General features: G+C 35.4%; 1 protein-coding gene across 10 annotated transcripts in view; it reads right to left on the bottom strand.

The window, feature by feature from the left end:
- Window positions 1–202: 202 nt before the first annotated feature.
- Window positions 203–20,695, bottom strand: part of LOC149833927 (chaperone protein dnaJ 10-like) — a 35,805-nt gene continuing 15,312 nt past the window's right edge. For 4 of the 10 annotated variants that reach the window (XM_090011108.1, XM_090011106.1, XM_090011105.1 and 1 more), the window contains 3 exons: window positions 20,099–20,179; window positions 2,595–2,730; window positions 203–431 (listed from right to left, as the gene is read on the bottom strand). In XM_090011108.1, coding sequence (XP_089867234.1) covers window positions 2,644–2,730; window positions 20,099–20,179 — 168 coding nt within the window. In that variant the 3' untranslated portion in view covers window positions 203–431; window positions 2,595–2,643. Of the gene's footprint in view, window positions 432–2,406; window positions 2,731–20,098; window positions 20,180–20,695 lie in introns of those variants that run through there. The other 6 variants (XM_090011109.1, XM_090011111.1, XM_090011104.1 and 3 more) reach the window with 4 other exon arrangements.

The following is a 20,695-nucleotide window of genomic DNA, read 5'->3' as shown; positions in this document are numbered from 1 at the left end:
TTTACCTACCAGGGAATAAACTCAACTTCGACCTTGCAGCAGCAAGGGATGCCACCCATGAGTTTGGAACTTGTGACGTCCCGTCAACTTGGTGAAATTTACAAGTTGTCCCTACCAAATGAGGAGATCTTGTGGGCTAAAAGTAGATATATTAATTGTTATTGCTTGACCCGTGCCTCACATTTCCTGATATGAGCCTCTGTTTTCCTGAAAACTCCCAAACAAAGGCCTACCTTTATTTTACCCAATTTACAGAAGTAAATTATGATGAGACAAGGTTCATTTGAAAAACAATGCTAGATTGAGGTTTAGATTCAGAAAAATAAACTAGTGGCAGGTTTATTTGCAAAAAATGAAACAGATTTGAATGAGACTTTTGATTTCAAATTCTTTTCATTGAAAATGAGTCAATCCTGCATCCGCTCCTTTATCTGCAATTAAACAATATAGTAGATCATCAGCAAACATCATATTATTTAATTCAGTTTCGTGAAAGAGATAATATGCACGGACACATTTGGAAAACTAGCGTTAGATTGAGAGGATGAATGAGCATTTCAATTTCAAAGGACAATTCAGGAAACTAAAAAAAACATGTTTTCTGAGATGTGGATGTCAAACTTGAGGTTAACGTTTGATAGTTTCCAGAAAATCTATAGCCCATATGAATTTCAGACAATTGAGTCCCAGTTTTGAGATCAGGGCTAAAAGAGTTGCCCCCTAAACAGAAGTTTCCCTATTCTTGAGTAGTGATAGGGCCTGTCAACCGACAAGAAAGCCTGCATAGTTGTGCTACCACTTGTACCAAAACTACTCATTTTACTTTTTTAGTAAACAAGTTGAAGAGATTTAGTTTGAAAACAAAATACTACAATATTATAAGTAGCAAGGGAGAGTCAAGTTAGCACCCAAGCTTGCAGCATAATTCAAGAATATACATAATACCAACCATTTGAAAATGTTCAAAATTGCACCCAACTGTTGTCATAGTTAATCAAACCATTCCTTGATGCAATAAAGAAAGCAAAAGGCATGGGTGTCCACAAGGACTGTGCTTATCTGGTAGGGAAAACTTGTGAATGACAATAGTTGACAGGATGTAGTGAGTTCAAAACCGACAAGAGGACGTCCTTTGTCACAAAGTTGAAGCTGTGTAATCCCCGATGAGCCCCTCAAGGGTTTTAGTCATCATAGGCCAGTCAATGTGCAGTTGATGATAGAGGATTTTTCATTGTAGTAGCAAAAGAAAAAGGTTTATGGGTGGTTTTCACTTTAAATCCGCAGCAAAATTTAAAATGACATCTAAAGTTTTAGTTCAGTTTTCCTCTCTTCGCCTCCAAAGTTTGATCTTATAAGGCTATATGTTTGGGGTCTTGCAATGAGATGAAAACACAGTTATAGTGTGTAGCCAAAATATTGTTTGGCCAATGTATGATGTTGAAAGATGGAGTTACCAAAAACATCCTCTCAGGAAAGGTGTTAAAATGTGGTGTTGGGCCAGACAACACCAGTCCCAATGCATTGTTTCAGCAACGCTACTGCTCCCAAACAGCAAGAGAGTATGGGGGCATGGCGGAAACACAAACAACCACCGATTCAAGGCTCCCAAAGATAGCCTAAAAGTTTAACCAACTCATCGTTTTCATGGAGATGATGACAATCTAAAGATCAATTTTAAAGATGACTTAAAGAAAAGGAGTCAAAATCAAGGGGAGGATATCAAATCAAATTCTACCTAATTGATGATTCTCCCAATTGTTTTAAAGATGACTTAAAGAAAAGGAGAGTCACAATCAAGGGGAGGACGATATCAAATCAAATTCTACCTAATTCATGATTCTCCAAATTGAAGTTAGAGAACAAGGCCTTTTTTTCTGATTGTTAAGGTTTTTCTATAAAAAAAATGACCAAGTGGTACGTAATATCTTTCTACTAACCCAATATAGGTCAGTAATTTCAAAAAGTTTATTTAAAAAAAATATAAACAAAATTTGGTATTTTTTGAAAATTTTCAGATGTTAGGTGCATTTGTGAATTATGCCACGCAACATTTTGTAAACATTTTTTTTTCCTTTTGAAGGGTTGTACTTTATCTTCCCAGCTGTTCGACACGGTCAATTGCTTGGTGAGAATGGGTTTACTCATGAAAATAGGGATGAGAAGGGAAAAGCTGTGAACCGCCATTGCCAACGTGGACTTTTCCCAACCCATTGCTGTGCTATTTGTTTCAGCTGGGGTGGGAAAAGTCAGAACTTTCCCACCAGCTCAGCAATTTCCTGGAAAAGTGCCGTGAAAAAAATGGGCTCTTAGAAAATTAAAGTTATCAGCTGCTTGAAACAAACGCAATGATTTTCAGGATTTCTTAAGCAGGGAAAAGAAGTTATCATTATCATTCAAAACCATTCATCAGGCAAAAATAAAGCTATTGCAATTTTTTCTCAATAATAATACAAGCAACAGGTTCTCTATAAGCAAGGGCCAAGTATGCTTTTCTTTAAGAATTGAAGTCCCCTTGGATCCATAATTTACTGACAGAATAGCTTCAAGCCTTAAAATTCTTGCAGTTGATCTATCTCAAGAAAGAAGTAAAGCACCGATACACTGCCATGTAACTCACAAGGATGCTGCTATCTCTGACTGTCATCACTGAGTTGCTGATGATGCAGTGGAGTCCTTTGTGGCAGACTCGTGTCGCAAACTATTTTCTCTCCTATATAGAACCTTTGCACCCTATAGGAAAAATTCCATGTGAAATTGTGAACAATTACTCCATTAGGTGCACATATTCAAAGAAAGATGTGTAAGCGTGTGTGAGCCAAAAAGTATAACATCCAAAACAACAGCAGTACAATCCAATTCATTCTAATTGGGAAGGAGCTATTGAAAGATCACAACATTTGTTTACTTTTATATAATAAAAATTATGAATCATTTCTTCTGTCCACAACTGGATATCCATCAATCTTCAATCAGGTGATGAAAATGGCTTCACTTCATAACTAGAGTTGGTTGCTTCATATTATTTTATCCTAATATTCTTGATAAATGAAGCACTAGTACTCTATTACTCTATGAAGAGTAGGTGTAGTTTGCATCTCACTGTGGAGCATGTGAGCAATCTGGGATCTTGAGTAAAATGCATAAGAATACATCTCAAAATAATTACTTGTGTTTAGGAGATTGAATTGACAGTTCCATCCTTTTTTGTGGCTTCTTTTGTGTGTTAAATAATACGTTCACCTTATAAAGGTAATCATATTTTAAAAACTGTTTCGCTATCACAAAGGGAGCTTGAGCAAAGCAAAGTAGAAAAATGAAGTATCAATGTGAAGTTTGTTAAGAGAAAAAGGCCCTTAACATATACATTTCAATACAAACTGGTAATCGTATGAATTTTTTTTTCATCATGCGGGTTAAAAACAATTTCAGCAACTTATTTTCATCCTATGTAAGTGGATACTGAACATACTATTGTTCCAGTAAAGGTTTACCGTTGGATTTATTTCCTTGTGAAAGCATAAGCATAAGAAAGAGGTGGGTTTCAAGCTTGTTTATCTATATGACTATTCATTCTATAATGACAATTGTATGTGTGATGCCTAATTGGTGATCAATTTTTGTTTACTCATGCCTACACTGTAATATGAAAAGGGTTCATGACTAGCAGCAGTGTATATCCATTGTCATCACAAACATCTAACATGGTCACATTTTCCTTCCGAAAGGGTGTAAATCAGAGTTACCGGAAGCTTCTTAGATAGGTGGGAAGCTCGCTTCCCGGAAACTCACTTCGAAAGCGCAATACTCCTCGCTTCCGAAACTTGATGAGAACCTCGATTCCCCCACGCTTCTCCTATGCTTTCCATACGCTTCATTTATTCTTATTATATGTTCTCTTACTCAACTTTTCATGCTTTTTATGTGTTTTCTCTGGCTCCTCACTCACTTCCATGTGCTTTCGCTAAATTGGTAGTCATCATTTTTAGATTTTGTTAAAAATGTAATTCTTACACTCAAAAGTCATGAAATTTAATATTAGTCACTTTTATTTTAGTTTTTATTTGTGTTTTATTTTGATTCTCATTCAATTCTTATATTTTTTTTATTCATCGCTTCCCGCTTTCTATATATTTTAAAATGCATCGCTTCTCGCTTCCGCTTTCCGTATCGTTTCCCGCTTTCGCTTCCTAGACTGGCAACCTTGGTCTAAATGGGCCTATGTGAGGCGCTGTTGGCTGTTAACAGCATGGCGTTCAGTATGGTTGGAAAGGAATGAAAGGACCTTTACTGGTAGATTCAAACAGATGTCAGCCATACTAGATATGATTCAATGGGAAGTGAGACAACGCTGCAAGCATAAATGGCCTAAAATTCAGATCTGATTTGGCTAAATTTACCAGGTTTTGGGTGTCCATGACGATGCTATGAACTTCTGTCTGGTTCACTTTTATTTTAACGATCTGTAATTTTCAGATTCTTTGTTGGTACAAGAGTGACACCTCGTCCCCTACGTATGTAACTCACTGCTTTAACATGCCAATATATTGAATGTTTTCTCTCAAAAAAAAAGAGACAAAAGGCTGGGGAATTAACTTGTTTGCATAGGTAGGTAGACACATGCATTTGACACCCACTCTTCAGGGCATTAGAATGAAAAATATACATCCATGCAAGAATTGACCAGGAAATGGATATGACTTTTACATGAAAATTGGCCAAAATGGATGATATCGTATCACACGAACACTGAAAAGTTGCTCACTATGAGTTGGGGGAGGTAGCAGAACAATTGCTGCTATTGTTTAGGATATCTAATGAAATGGTTCCTCTTGAAACCATTTTTGACATGGTGTGTAATATTGTGTACTTTTCATTTGTTAAAATTTTGAGGTTTCTGAAAAATTGACTAAGTACTTTGGAAAGTCTATAATTTTTTTTTATTTTAAGTGGCATCAATTGATTTTGGGTTTGGCTCAAGTCTTACTGACAAGACCTAAACAAGCCAATTAAGATGTGGTAAAACTTTTTATTTTTTACCTTTAAAATCCAGCGAAATTAGAGTTAAATGTAGAAGAAATTCGGAAGCAAAATTCAAGTAATATATCATTAGATGCGTTTCGAAATTCTGAAAACATTGATATTTTGTTTTTCTAAATTCTAGCTACGATTAATCCGAAAATCGCATTTTTTCAAAAATGACCTATCTCGACGTGATCAGTTCTGGATTAGATTAGATCAGATCGGATCCGTATGATCCAAGTTAATATGAATCTGGACCCGGTCCAAGACCCATATTAATCAAGATTTAGTTCAGTTCGAGATTCATGTGGATATTGGATATGGATTTGGATATTAGATCTGGATCCAGTTCCAAAAACTAATTCTAACGAATTTAAAGTTTTAAATTCAATATAAAAGTTTAATTGAGTGAATTTTCAAGTTAAAAAGACTCCCAAATGGGTGACATACCCTCTGAAACTTTATGAAAATTTATTATTTAATAAATAATAATAAATAAATAAATAAATAAATAAATATTAAAATTTAATTAATTCCAAAATTTTATTTTTGGTATGGCAGAGTTCTACATATGTGAAACTCTACCTAATATATAGGGATTCTAGAAGAGCCCCCATATAGTAAAAAGTAAAAACAATAAAGTAATAAATTTGTTAAAAAGTGAAAAAGAGGTTAGAGATAGAGTTCAACACTGATAGAACTCTATCTCCAAGCCAAATGGGTGAGAAACTCAAGAAGAGACGTCACCCTCTCTCTAGAAGACAAAAAAAAAATTATAAAAGGGTCTAACTCGCCCCTCTCTATAGATTTCGTTTTCTAGAGAGAGAGAGAGGGAGAGAGAGAAAAGGATGAAGGGAAAAGAAACAACAACAACAACTACGCCTTCATCCCAAAACAATTGGGGTCAGCGATATGAACCAAAAAAGAAATTCATTTTGGGTCTTCCACATGAATCCTTTTCCTCCAATCATTTCTATCCAACGCCATGTCCTCGGTGAGGTTCAAAGCATTCATATCATTTCCTATCATCTCCATCCAAGTCTTCCTAGGCCTACCCCGACCTCTTTTAACAAATATATTTTCCCATTTCTCCAACCTTCTAACTGGAGCATCATTAGGCCTTCGCCGAATATGTCCAAACCACCGTAAACGATTCTCTCGCATCTTATTTTCAATGGGTGCAACACCTACCTTCTTACGTATCTCTTCGTTCCGAATCTTATCTTTTATTGTATTTCCACACATCCATCTAAGCATTTGCATCTCAGCTACACTCATTTTTTGAATATGATGTCTCTTGGCAGCCCAACATTCCGTACCATATAGTAAAGCGGGTCTAATAGTCGTCCTATAAAACTTTCCCTTCAACCGCAATGGCATTCTACGATCGCACAACACTCCAGTAGCACTTTTCCATTTCATCCACCCAACCTTTATCCTATGATTTACATCTCCATCAAGGGAAAAGAAAGAAAGAGAAAAAAAAGCGAAGAGAGGAAAAGGAAAAGAAAGAAGAAGGAGAGGATATCCTTCCGTTCAGATCGTCCGACGTATACTTACGATTCTTTTTTGTTTCTCAACGAAGGTACGGGTTCTTTTATCGATTCGAATGGGGAGAAATAGCTTAGATTAAGTTTATGTGATGTTTTTGGTAGAAAAAAAAGAAAGGAAAAAAATCTGATTTAAATTACAAGAATATATATATAACGTTGCATTGATTATGTATATATACCTATATACATATACATGATATGATTTCCTTTTTTTCTCAGCCGATATATATATATATATATATATATATATATATATATATATATATATATATATATATATATATATATAATGCTAAATCAGCTATTTATTTTCATCATGACATGTATTCGATTTTCTGATTTCATGCCAAATCTGTTCAAATGTCCATGTGGACAAATCTGTCACACTTTGAGTGTAAACAGATCTGGACAGACCTGCCTCTTGTCCATCTGGACAGATCTGTCCCACCGTACAAGTGGACAGATCTACAGATTTTCTTTTGGTATGCAGATTTGGTCCAAATTTGCCGATTTCTTTTCGTATGCACGCAAGCAAGCCAGGTTTGCCGCAAGGTCTGATATATATATATATATATATATATATATATATATATATATATATATATATAGGCATTGTGCAATCCCAACTACTTTGTAGGTACAATCCACTGCAACAAACATATACTCTATTAAACACTTATCCACTATGACATCGAAATCAAATGATTAAAGCGAGTAAGGGCAATAAAATTTAAGCAAAGCAACAGGGCACGAGCTTTGCGCAATCACCACAAGAAGTCTATCTAAAAGAAGTATAAGAGCATCATCATTGGATATGCAGCTGGACTAGGAGATATGTACAGCATTACTTTCACTTCTTGAACTTGCCATGCTTTATATGCTTTAACTTCCCATGGCCATACCCAGCTGCATGGCCAAAAAATCCACCATGCCCAGAATGAGAACCATGACTCAGATGGTGAGCTCCATAAGTTGCAGCACCTCCTGCTAGTATTGATTTGTTTCGGGTGACTGGTCAGACCCGAATACACGTTGTATCGGGTGATGACTAGACCCAGAAATATAGCTATTTCGGGTGACTAATTAGACCCGAATACCTGTTGTATCGGGTACTGACCAAACTCAAAAATAGATTGATTTCGGGTGGCTGGTCAGACCCAGATACGAGTTGTATCGGGTGCTGACTAGACCCGATAAAATAGTGATTTTGGGTGGCTGGTCAGACCCAGATACAAGCTATATTGGGTGCTAACCAGACCTGATAAATTGATGTTTTCGAGTGGATGGTCAGACTTGAATACATGTTGTATTGAGTGCAGACCAGACCCAAATATATGTTGATCGGATTGCTCACACAATGATGTTGATTTTAGTAACTGTGTTTGAATAGTTGTATGCGTACACGATATTTCCTTGTACAAAAATGCATTAATAGAGTATTTCTTGCATGTTACATTCCTGTATATGTAGATGCATTAAACACGTAATCAGTTCGGCTTTTGGTGAGTTGTTGTAGGGCAGACCAATGTTGTACATTTAGGTGCAGCATTGTCCATTGTCTACTACCATTGGCTGCATATTTATGCATAAGAAACATGTTGTCAATAGCATGCTAGTGTTGTCCCGTATACGGGGGGCAGCATAACTTTGACTCGATAGTTATGATCTGTATCCCGAGCATGCCCGAATTGGCAAAAATGTTTGTTGTTTACATATGCTCATGAAATTGAATATTATGTTGGCATAAACATACATATCATGAACATGTAATTTCTGAAGTTATATTAATGTTGCATTAACATGATCATGTGCATGTTTGGATGTTATGCATGAGATGAATCATGAAAGAAAAATACATGTTGCAAACAAGTGTTCATGTGCATATGCAATGTGTTTTATATGTAAATTCTTGTTGTGTATGAATGAATGTGCATTGTGGACATGTTTTAATATTTGTGGTAACATGTTCACTGAGGATTTTTGCATAAGATGCATCGGTGGTCAGATGTGAACCACTCTAGGCCATGCGGGCTACAAGCATGTATTGCTCTAAAATTTGTGTGTATGCATTGCAAAATTCATTTTAAAATTATTGGCTTTCTAAATTAATTGCACTGTTAAATATTGTAACGGGCCAGGGTCCCGTGTTGTGTTTTGCATGTTGATTTGCAAAATGATTCTTTTGTAAAGAATTTGGCTCTTGTTAAAAAGAAAAAAAAAAACAGTTTAATTAATGTTTTTGTTCCTGGATGTCCCTTCTACAGTGTGGAAATCCTTGATGGCGGTTTTGAGAAAATCGTGATGATACTAAAAGTCCGTGTGCAATTATGCCCCTGAACCCGATATGGTGGTTCGTCTCCCGACCACGGTTTTAGGGAATTTTCAACCACTCTACCTGGGGGTAGTGCTGTGATACAACTATTGTTATTAGTGGAATCAGTGGATATCGATTTTTCTAGTGTCTCGGCATTAGATGTTGATTTCTAATGTTCTGATGGATGGTGTTGATTCTTGATATCGGTCAAGGAACGAGTATGAAACCCAGTAATAAAATACAAATTGTGTGTTAAGCTACAACTGAGAACCTATCTTGAACTTCAAGAATTTGTGGTGCTCGTTTTGAGTATATGCGGGTCTTAATGGAAAGTGAAACTAAACTTATGTGCATTTAATATGGACATGCATGCAAAAGAGAACTCTGATAATAACTTAATAAATTGTTCATGCATGTGCATTAAAATCATGCATATTTACTGTTCTGCATTAGTTCATTCATTCATACTTGTTCTGTTTCATTGAGATATTGTTATTGCATGATAATTTCTTTTAAATGCTTGAATGATAATTGAATTATGAGATTGTTGTAGTTATATTTTCTTCTAAATACTTGCATGAATTTGATTTATTTTTTTCTTGCTTATTATTTTGATTTTTAGAGGAATTTATATAAAGAATCTTTGATTCTTACCTAGTACTCCCTATGTTTTTCACAGGATCTAAAGCTCAGTGATGAGGACGACTGCCACAGGGAGCCTACAAGATTGTGTGACTTATGTTAGTTTTAGACAGTGTGGCTTACTGATTTTACATTTTATTTTAATTCTGTACTCAGATTTTGATTTTTGATTAATAAAACTAGTTATTTTGTTTGGATGGTTTAATGTATAGATCCCTTGTGGTTTGGAAGTTGTTAAGTCTGTGAGGCCCCAGATCCTTGGGTTTTGGTTTCCACAATTATTTAAAAGAAAAATTCTACTTTTCAACAGGGATGAGTTGGAGTCGTTATATAGTGATACATAGAATTAGGGAATGAGGACTTGATGATTTATGATATGTGTGACAGAGAGTGTGTACCTAGTTCATTATAACATTCAATTTAGAATAAAGTAATGCATTATATTTATTGAGAGTTGTCATGCTTTTGCATTTATTATAGTTGTCAATTAGATACAAAGTGATGAGTTTCAAAGCATCATGTTAATAAATGAAATTCATGTTCAGAGAGAGAGAGAGAGAGAGGATGCGTAGGGATGGCAGTGGAGCAAGGGGAAACAGGGCCCCGATGCCTCATACCGTTTGGACCGAGGATGGAGGTTAAAACCAAAACCCGTGTGGGGATGGACTTACTCTTTCCCTCACCCCACCCTGTCCCCGATTTTCGTTAAGAAAATTACTATTATACCCTTATACATATTATAAAATCTTATATATATTCTTAACCCTAATATAAAATCCTTTCTCGAATCTCTCCTTCCTTCTGACGAGCCGCGCGAGCTCCCATTTCTCTCCTATCCTTCCTCTCCTTTCTCTAGCGGCGGAAGGACCGGGGAAACGAGGCCCCGCCACGCTCCGTTTGGACCGGGGATGGAGGACACGAAACGAGAAATTGACCGGGGATTAAGGTTAAAATCAAAACCCGTGTGGGGATGGAGGGTAAAATTTTGAGACAGGGCGGGGGTGGAGACCTTGTCCCCCGCCCCCGCCTAGGTCCACTGCCATCCCTAAGGATGCCCTGGTTAGCCTATGATTAGCACAAGTTAATGAAAAGACAAAGGACATCTTAGTTCACATGAGAGATTGGAACCAACGTGGAAGAGAGAACCTTCAGCTCTAAGAGGATAGTTTCTAATGAGGTGTTGACAAACTAAAAACAGCAGGCTCGAGAGATAAAAGAGGATATTTCCAAGTGCCTAGGGTTACAAATCACAACAGGATGAAGCTTTCAAAGTTCTAGGGTTCCCCGTGATGAGGATACAGTTTGGGAGCAAAATAGGATTTGTGTGCAAGGGCGAAAGCACTAGGAGGGAACTAAATGCCCTTTTAACATACGGGAGTACGAGGGGCAATGTGATGTTTTCAAATTGATGTGTCAACTGGAGCATGTCAAGAACTAGATATTGTTTTGGAGACACTAGATTGGGAAAGAACATTTCAAGAATATTAGAGAATGGGAAGGGAGACTTCAAGAGCTGCAAAGGTCGATATTAAATATAGAGGAAGCCAGTAGGGATGAAATAGTAATTCAGGAGATGCACCCTTAGAGATCAAAATCAGAGAGTAGAGGTTGCGGGGGAAGGTTCACCAGAAACAATGTTCAAAAGTCACTTGGATGCTGGAGGATACACAAATTTCCTTCATATGGTATTTGATAAACAAAGTAGAAACCATGTGGAATCCTTAGTGATTGGTGATTAGAGATTTGATGGTTCCAAGGCAATACTAGCTAAAATGGATTATGTCGGAAAAATTCAAATCCCTTTATGCGACAAATCACCTGCCTTTATTCACCTTTAGGAAATAGACAGGGACGAAGCTCATAAAACCATTTTTTAAGGATGAAATCAAGTTAGTAGTCAAGTATATGCCTGGAGGCAAGGTGTCAGCCTTTTTGTTGGAGATGCAAAAAGCAATAAAAGGTTTTTCTATCATCTATAGAGACAAAATATAGGGCCATGACTACCACCACTACCGAGATTATACAACTGAGCAGAATTCATGAAGACATGAGCATCGACATGGTTGAGCCATTCAAGCTGTTATGTAACAACAAAAATTTCCATCTAAATTGCAAGCAACCATGATTTCATGAGTGCACCAAACATATAAACATATAGAAACAAATCATCACTATGTCCAAGAGGAGCGTCTAAAGAACACTATTTCCTTACCCTATGTATCTTTTGAACACTAGCTTGCAAACTTTTTCACTAAAGCTTTTCCCTCACCCTAGTTTTGGCAAACTTTCATTCTTTCAATGGCAAGTTTGAGGGGGAGTGTTAGAATGTACACACTGTTAGAGTATGTACTAGGTTCTTATATACTAGGTTTTTGTATAGGTTTTCTTGTACATATATTTGTCCTCCTTTGGAATTTTATTTGTATTGAGGGTGCTTTTGTATAATGGCTAGTATAATTAGCCATTTGAGGTAGCTAGAGGACATCTAATGGCTAGTTCAACTCAAGGTTGCTAGTCGAAGAAGCGATTCAGGAAGTGGAAGCGAGAAGCGAAGCACTTCTAAAATTTTAGGAAGCAGGAAGCACAAAACGACTTAGAAGTGAACCAAAAATCATCATGAAAGCGAGTAGAGAAGCGAACCAAGATTCGAAAGGAAAAGGAAGAGGTGTTAACATTGTATATATATATGTATATATATAAATGTTCATATATATGTAAACCAAAATACTCATCAGGGGTATTTCGGTCATTCTACTTTGTAATAGTAGTCAGCCCATTAAGAGCTGGCTGTGTAATTTTTATATTTTATTTTTGTTATTTTTCAGCTCTTTATGAGTTGTACTTGAAAGTGATAGCTCCAACTAGCTGTTGGAGCTGCTCCCAAGGGTGGGAGCTAGCCCAAAAGCTAGTTGGGTAGGGCTGCCCCATGCTCCTTCTCTCTTGTTATAAATAGGGGTTCTCCCCTTGTAACTCTTCAATGCTTTCTCAAGCATTTTGTAATACATAAGCATTTATATTTTTTTCTCTTGGCCCTTATATGAATGGTGTGGATTGATCCATAAGTAGTTCTTTGTGGGTTGGAACATGCTCCTTCTCTCTTGTTATAAACAGGGGTTCTCCCCTTGTAACTCTTTAATGCTTTCTCAAGCATTTATATTTTTCTCTTGGCCCTTGTAAGGATGGTGTGGATTGATCCATAAGTAGTTATTTGTAAGTTGAAAAGCGCACCATCAAAGTTCTCTTCAACAAAATTTTTGCTACCTTCTCTCTCTCATTGTTGTAAAAATGGAGGATGAAAGATAAGTGGTCATCTCCATTCCCGTGAGACTCAATGATACTAACTATGTGATGTGAGCATCCATAGTAAAACATAAAATATGGGAAAATGGTCTATGAAGTTTGGTTGATAGCACAGAAAGAGAGCCTAAACTTATACTTACAAAGACAGAAGAAGGAAAGGAAGTGGCTCTTCAAGGAGACGAAATGTCTAAGGTTGTTACTGAATATGAGAAAAAATGAAAAGAATGGAGGATGGGTGATTCCAGATGGCTCATCAATAGTTTTGACATCAAAAAAGGGTTGAGCTTAACAAAATTTGATTTTGCTAGTGATGCATGGAAGTATCTTAAAGATATGTATAGTCTCAAGGATATTACTCACATATGCAATGTGCAAAATAAAGTGAGAACTATGACCCAAGAAGAGATGAGCATTAGGGAATATTATAATGTCCTCTCACTTCTTTGGGATGAATTGACTCATCTAGAGCCAAAGTGACATTGCCCCCAAGATATAAAACTCCGTGAAAAACAAATTAGAACAAAGCATTTCTACCAATTTGTTAATGGGCTTAGACCTAAATTTTGAATGAACCAAAACGGCTCTTTTCATAGAGGAGATGTACCTACCATACTTGAAACACTTGAAGAATTAACCATGGAGAAAAATATGTTGAAAAAATCATCCTCTTCAAAAGAGTAAGAATTTGTGCTTGCTATGTCAAGGCCTGAAAATCACACAAGGGCTTATAAGCCCCCTCACTTTAGAAGAAGTTACAATGAGAATGAAAGAAATTCCAATGATTATGGAACGAGCTAAAACGATAAAAGAGGCAATCATGAATACAAGAAGAGTGACAAACTAATATGCTATCTTGCTATAAGACAGGTCATATCAAGCTTTTTTGTCCTAAAAAAAGGAAAGAAGATCAAAGAGATGATAAGAAAGTGGCTTTGGTGGAACCATCTCTTGAAAGAAATGGTGTACATGACTCTAAATGCATTGACTCATTATCCTTGGCATAACTCATAAAGGCACTACAACCAATGTTCAATAATCAAGCTTCTTCCTTCTCGGAAGCGGTCGTATCCGCATGCATTGATCCCAAAAAACTTTTTAAATTCTTGATTCTGGTGCTTATTTCATATGACCCCAAATGAGTTCACATTATCTAAATGTCATACTAACTCAAATGATTTATATGTTTCAACCGCCGATATTTCTTTAAAAATCAATGGTTTTGGGTATTTACAAAAACATCAAACCTTTTTTTTATCAAATATTAGATTAATACCAAAATTAAATTTAAACATTTTATCAGTTTCCCAAATTGTGGAACATGGATGCAAAATCTTGTTTTCACCTAATGATTATTTATACAAGATCTCCAGTTTGGGAAGCCGATTGAGTGAGGCCATAGAAGAAGAGATCTCTATCTTATGGACAATATTGAATTATCAAAACATATTTTTTGTAATTTTGTGGAAAATAAAGATATAAAAAATTGGCACAAGAGACTAGGACATTTTAGTGTCAAAATTATATTTGTTTTCATTTCTTACAAGTTATAAAGAAAAAGATTTTGTTTAGAAAGATTACATTCTTGGTAAAATGAAATTGTTACCTTTTGGGCCTAGTGACTTTATATCAAAAAAACCATTTGAGTTGGTACATTCAGATGTATGGAGACCGGCTCCGATTATATCAAAAGGAGTATCTTATTATGTTGTTTTGTAGATGATTATAATAGATACTCTTGGATATTTTTTCTTAAACACAAATCCAAAATATTTGATCGTTTCCAAAAAATTATTATTATACAAAGACTCAATTTAAAACCAATATTAAAATCTTTAGAATCGATTCCAAAGAAGAATTTATATAAAAGGATTTCAAAAACTACCTTGACTTACATGAGATTATTCACCAAAAATCATGTTTTTATACTCTTCAACAAAATGAACTAGTGGAAAGGAAACATAGACATTGTTGAGACTAGTAGAATACTTCTTATATCAATAAATGTTCCAAAAATGTTTTGGGTTGAAGCCGCTCTTATGACGGTTTATTTGATAAATAGGATGCCTTAAAAAACTATCGAAAACATCTCCCCCATTGAAAAATTATTTAAAACATCTCCCGATTACAAAAGGTTGAGAGTCTTTGGGTGTAAATGTTTTGTCGTTACTGATAAAAATGACAAACTTTCCCCAAAAGCTATTCATTGTGTTTTTCTAGGTTATACCGAAAATCAAAAAGGGTATAGATGTTATAAAATTAAAATGAACAAGCTATATGTCTCAAGAAATGTTACTTTTCTTGAAAACGAAAATGAATTTGGTAAAAAGAAAAACCAACAGTATTGTGACTATTCATTTCTTATTTACCTTGCCAATGAGCGTGTGAGTTATGATGACATCCATGATGTGTATGAGAGTGACAATGACAATGAGGACACTCATGATGCACATGAGAATGTGAATGAGGGTCTTGATAATATAGACCAAGCTCATGGTGAAATTCAAATCTATACTCAACATATCGAAGACCATCCACTGTGTGCTTTAGAAAGATATTCTCAAAATTAAGATATAGATTCCTCTAGTATTAGAAGATCCACCATCGTCTTATCATGATACTAAAAATCATTAAAAATGAATTAGGGCAATGAATAATGAATTGAAAATTTTATAAATGGCAAAAACTTGAAAAATTCAAACATTACCTAAAGGGAAGAAAACTATAGGATGTAAATAGGTTTATAAGATTAAAACTAAAAGTAATGGGACATTAGAAATATATAAATTCAGACTAGTAGCTAAAGGATATAATCAAGAACATGGAATATATTATGATGAGATATTTATTCCAGTCGCTCAAATCACTACTGTTAGAAGTCTTATTTTTATAACATCAATTAAAAAATGACCAATTTTTTAAATGGATGTAAAAAATATTTGTTTGAATGGTAATCTCAATAAGAAAGTTTACATGGATCCCCCACCAGGATTAAGTTTAGCACATAAAAAAATCCTTCAGTTACGAAAAGCGTTGTATGGTCTAAAACAAGTCCCAAAGGCTTTGTATGATCAATTCTGTGATGACACAACTTAGTTTTAAATCTTGTTATACTGACACTGTATTATTTGTAAGTCTTCTAATATAGGAATGATGATATTACTTCTCTACGTTGATGATATAATTATCACAAGAGGCGATAAGCAGGGAGTTAGCCATATCAAAGATGTGCTTAAAGCCAAGTTTGATACGATAGACCTTGGTTTTTTGTGGTACTTTCTTGGAATAGAAGTGGCTTACTCACCTCATGGTTACTTGTTATCGCAAACTAAGTATGCAGCAAAAATCATTGAATAGTCAAGACTTTCAGATGAAAAACGAGTTGATACTCCAGAGGTCATCAATGCAAAGATAAAGAAAGATGATGGAGAACCTCTGAAGGATCCAACTCCGTCTAGACAAATGATTGGAGCTTTATTTTATCTCTCTATTACTCATCCTAATATTTCTCATATTGTTCATTCTGTTAGTCAATTTCAGCATGCTCCCACTAGAGTACATATGAGTGTTGTAATGAGAATTATTAGATATATTAAAAATTCTATTAATTATGGGTTATTTCTTTTATCCTCTTCCACGTTAGAAATTATTGCATACTCTGATTTTGATTGGAGAGGGGTTGTAGGTGATTCTCTAATTTCATGGAAATACAAGAAGCGACAGGTGTCCCTCGCTTCCATTGAAGCAAAGTACCGTGTCATGGCGACAACTACTTCTGAATTAATATGGTTGATACAATTATTAGAAGACTTGGGAGTTCACATTCTAGAACCTTCGAGATTATGTTGTGACAACAAGAGCGCAATATGCATTGCAAGCAATCATACATTCCATGAAAGGATCAAACACATTGAAATGAATTGTCACTACGTTCGTGAGGAATTTTTGAAAAAGATCATCACGTTGCATATGTTTCATCTGAGTATCAACCGGCAAACTTCTTCACTAAAGCACTCTCGTCACCTAAATTTCACTTCCTACTTAGCAAACTCTCGATTGTTACAACGTAAGTTTCAGAGGGGGCGTTAAGATTATATATATATATATATATATATATATATATATATATATATATATATATATATATATATATATATATATATATATATGTGTGTGTGTGTGTGTGTGTGTGTGTGTTCATATGTATGTAAACTGAAATACCCATCAGAGGTATTTCAATCATTTTACTTTGTAATAGTGATCAGCCCATTAGGGGCTGACTGTGTATTTTTTATATGTTTTTGTTATTTTTCAGCTCTTTATGAGCTATTGTACTTGAAAGGGACAGCTCCAGCTAGTTGGTATGGATTGATCCATAAGTGGTTCTTTGTGGGTTAGTTGTGTTCTTGTAAGCCCACAAGAGGCTCTCATTTGCTTTCGTTCTTATTTCATTACAATAGAGAAACGACCTAGGATTCGAGTGGAAAGTGAAAATGTAATTATATTTTTTCTAATTTACCAAAATAGAAGATTTATATTATCATTGACAAAATAAAACATGAGTAGATAACAATAAAGCTTATCTATTAATCTTAAAACTAAATCATATATACAAGTGCAACCATTTAACAATTGCATCTTGTTGCAAGCATTTAAATAATACATCAAGAAAAATTCATATTCTTATTGCAATCATTTAACAAATGCATCATGTTGCAAACATTTAATAAATAAATTCATCAAAAAAAAATCATAACACACCCATGGAGGTCGTCGAAGCTCGCTAGATTTCACCGGAAGTCTGGGACTCTAGAACGAGAGGTTAGCGTTTGGGAATTGAAAATCCCAAACTCTACTCAGTTTTTGTTTTTTATATTTCACAATATTTCAAAATGATTATTTTATCCTTTTAAAAAAATTGAATTTCTTTTATTTTTTGGGTAAAAAAATTATTAAAGGTTATCTTAAAACTCTCCAAGCCCCCCCTAAAAAGGAAAGATATTGGGAAGTGAGCTTCCCATTTAATGGGAAGCGTGCTTCCCTCCATGTTTCAAAAGCGCCGCGATTCGCGCTTCCGAAGTGCTTTCCGGGGAGGCGCACTTCCCAAGCCCTATGGGCATTTCGGGTAACCCTGATTCAACTAGCCTTTAGATGTTCTCTAATTTCTAGTGTTAGATCCCTCTAAATAAGGGGCATATGCCCCATTGTGATTCATTCATCTCAAATGCATATTTGTAGATCATGATAATTCATGAATAAAATTTTTGGTCTTAATTCCGATTCGTTGTCTCATTTTTTGTGCAATTTCATTACACAGTTGCTTTTGCTTGGCTGGCATCCTTGGCTGTATACACACCCAATTATTTTTAAAGAGAAAGGAATTTCAGCTAGTTTCATGATTCCCAAAAGAGTAGTGCTTCAATCTATTATGGGAATGTTCATACATTAAGCAACTCCTTAAATTGGCCTGGCCAGAATGGGATCCAATAGCTGGAAAGTGAACTGTGTCAGGAAGTTCCTATTAGCTCCTTGCTAAGTGTGGGACATGGAGTGAGCTTGAACGTGGTGGGTCTTCTTGGCTTGGTGGTAGGTTTGGTGTAAGAAGAATAGAAGGTTATTCAAGGTGACAGCAAAAATGTCCTCCCCATCCGATTTATTTAATGAATGAATTTTCTTTGTTTTCAAAAAAAAATCCATGAAAGAGGAAAAGCAGATTAGACTTGGACGAAAGTAGAAACAGAACATGTTGACTCTTAAAATATATGTACTCATATATATATATATATATATATGTGTGTGTGTGTGTGTGTGTGTGTGTGTGTGTGTGTGTGAAATACCCGATAGGGGTATTTTCATAATTTCACATAGTTGTTTTAGAAACAACTATTTTTGTTAAATAGGATATTTTTTTTATTTTTTATCTTTTCTTTTTTAAAATGCTTTTTATTAAAAGCATTGGGGGGCCCACATATAATCGTTGGGACCCCCAACAGTCATAAATATGACCATTGGGGGCTCCCAACGACAATATGTGGGAGCCCCCAATGGCTCCCTTCATGCCTCCTTTTTTGTATAAATAGGGGATTCCCCTCTCTTGTATTTTATGGCTCTTTGAGCTCCCATTCAATAAAGTCTATATTTTTTATGTGTAGCCTTTTTCAAGGCCTCTTGTATTGTCCCTTAGTGGACTACTTCTATATTCTCTTTTGTGGGTTAGTGTTTGTCCATTATTGGACCTTGTGAATGCATTAAGCATTCTTGTTATACATTTTCGCATATTTCATTACAGTTGACAAGGTGTTCACCTCCAACATGGTCTTGATATACAGAAAAAGCATTGAGGCTGCAAAAATGATGAACTTTGAAAGAAATAAATATTCTAGTTGTAGAATACCATCATTACCTCTAACACGAATTATTGAACAAAACATTTATAGCATGACATAAAGCCTCCTAATTCCATCCAATCATTCTAGCTGCCTGCGTTCTTCATCAAGCAGTCATCAAATTGAAGAAATTTATAAGCAACAAAACAGGTTGCACCATTCTTCGATATGTCTTTTCTACAGAGAAGTCCATCACAGAGTAGAGATAGTCCAAAATAAATGCCGATGGCTTACGGAATAAAAATAACTAGGAGACCACAATCTGATGCATCTTTCATTAAGTTGGCTCAAGGATAGCCAATGAAGCACACACTGAATGCAATTCAGTTATCTTGACATGTACTTGCAGTGGCCCAACCAAAATAGGCATGGCGATTGTGCATAATGCATGTCAGTTTGATGAATATCTGGGAGGTTTGTTTCTTCATGTTGTTTTCTATGTGATTAGTATGCACATTTAGCAAAGGGAAACAAGCATAGCAGTTCTCCAGTGATCTACGGACACCAACTTAAATGTCACTCACCATGCATGCCCGATGGTGCTACAATGGATGCTACATGATCAAATCATACATATTTTCAAGTGCCCAAGGGTGTTGTGGTAGGCACTTCATAATAAAGCTACAAATTTTCTGTGAGAAAGCATGTCATCCAACAGCATATGATAAGAATTCCATCATATTTAATGAAGCAAATCATTTGTTATATTCCACAGTTGTCATCAAATGGAAGATATTCTTTCATCATTATCTTAATATGCTTTGCAAATGTTTCAATGAGTTAATATGAATCAGTAAAATTTTCATGAGATAAAGATTTGATTTATGTATCATCTTTGTGTGTCAAATTCTTCTGGTCCTAAAAGTGCTTATGAACCAATGTAATACCTGGAAAATTGTTCCTAGCTTCTTCAATGCTTTAGCCCGTTGCTTTAAGATATCCTTTGAAACAGTGTGATCATGAAGAACCTGCAAGATGCAATTCTCCATATAACATACGGAAGTACATAGAAAAAGTTCATTCAGTTGAAGCGGAGATTGAATAGGTAAATCATCCCTGTCATCAATGGTATTAGTTCTCAGGTTCAATCAGATTTAGGATACCAAGCTTGGAACACACATTTGCAAACCAAAAAGTATGTTACAGCTTATTCAACTTGAACTTCTGGAAATATGTCAACTGACTAGGCCATCAAGAATACTTTGTCCCAAATTGTCAGCTGACCAAAGGTCATGAAGTTTGCTCAATATGGATCAACATGGTAGAGACCCATGATCCAAGATGGTGGATTTGGGTTGCTGAATAAAAGTAGAGAAGTCAATAACCATTACTTAAGGTTAACTACTTTTATCTCTCTCCAACATTATATTTTGTTGTTTACTTTTCAAGTTGCGTTCTTATGTTTGACAGCGATAAATTTTTAGCCGGTTCAAGTGGTGCTAATTGTGAAATAAATATTTCCTTTATGCTATGGAAGTTCTTGT

This window comes from Nuphar pumila, chromosome 6 (genome assembly GCF_984573655.1).
Source record: "Nuphar pumila chromosome 6, dmNupPumi1.hap1.1, whole genome shotgun sequence".
NCBI classification, from domain to species: Eukaryota; Viridiplantae; Streptophyta; class Magnoliopsida; order Nymphaeales; family Nymphaeaceae; genus Nuphar; species Nuphar pumila.
This window is presented reverse-complemented; position numbering and strand designations above follow the sequence as displayed.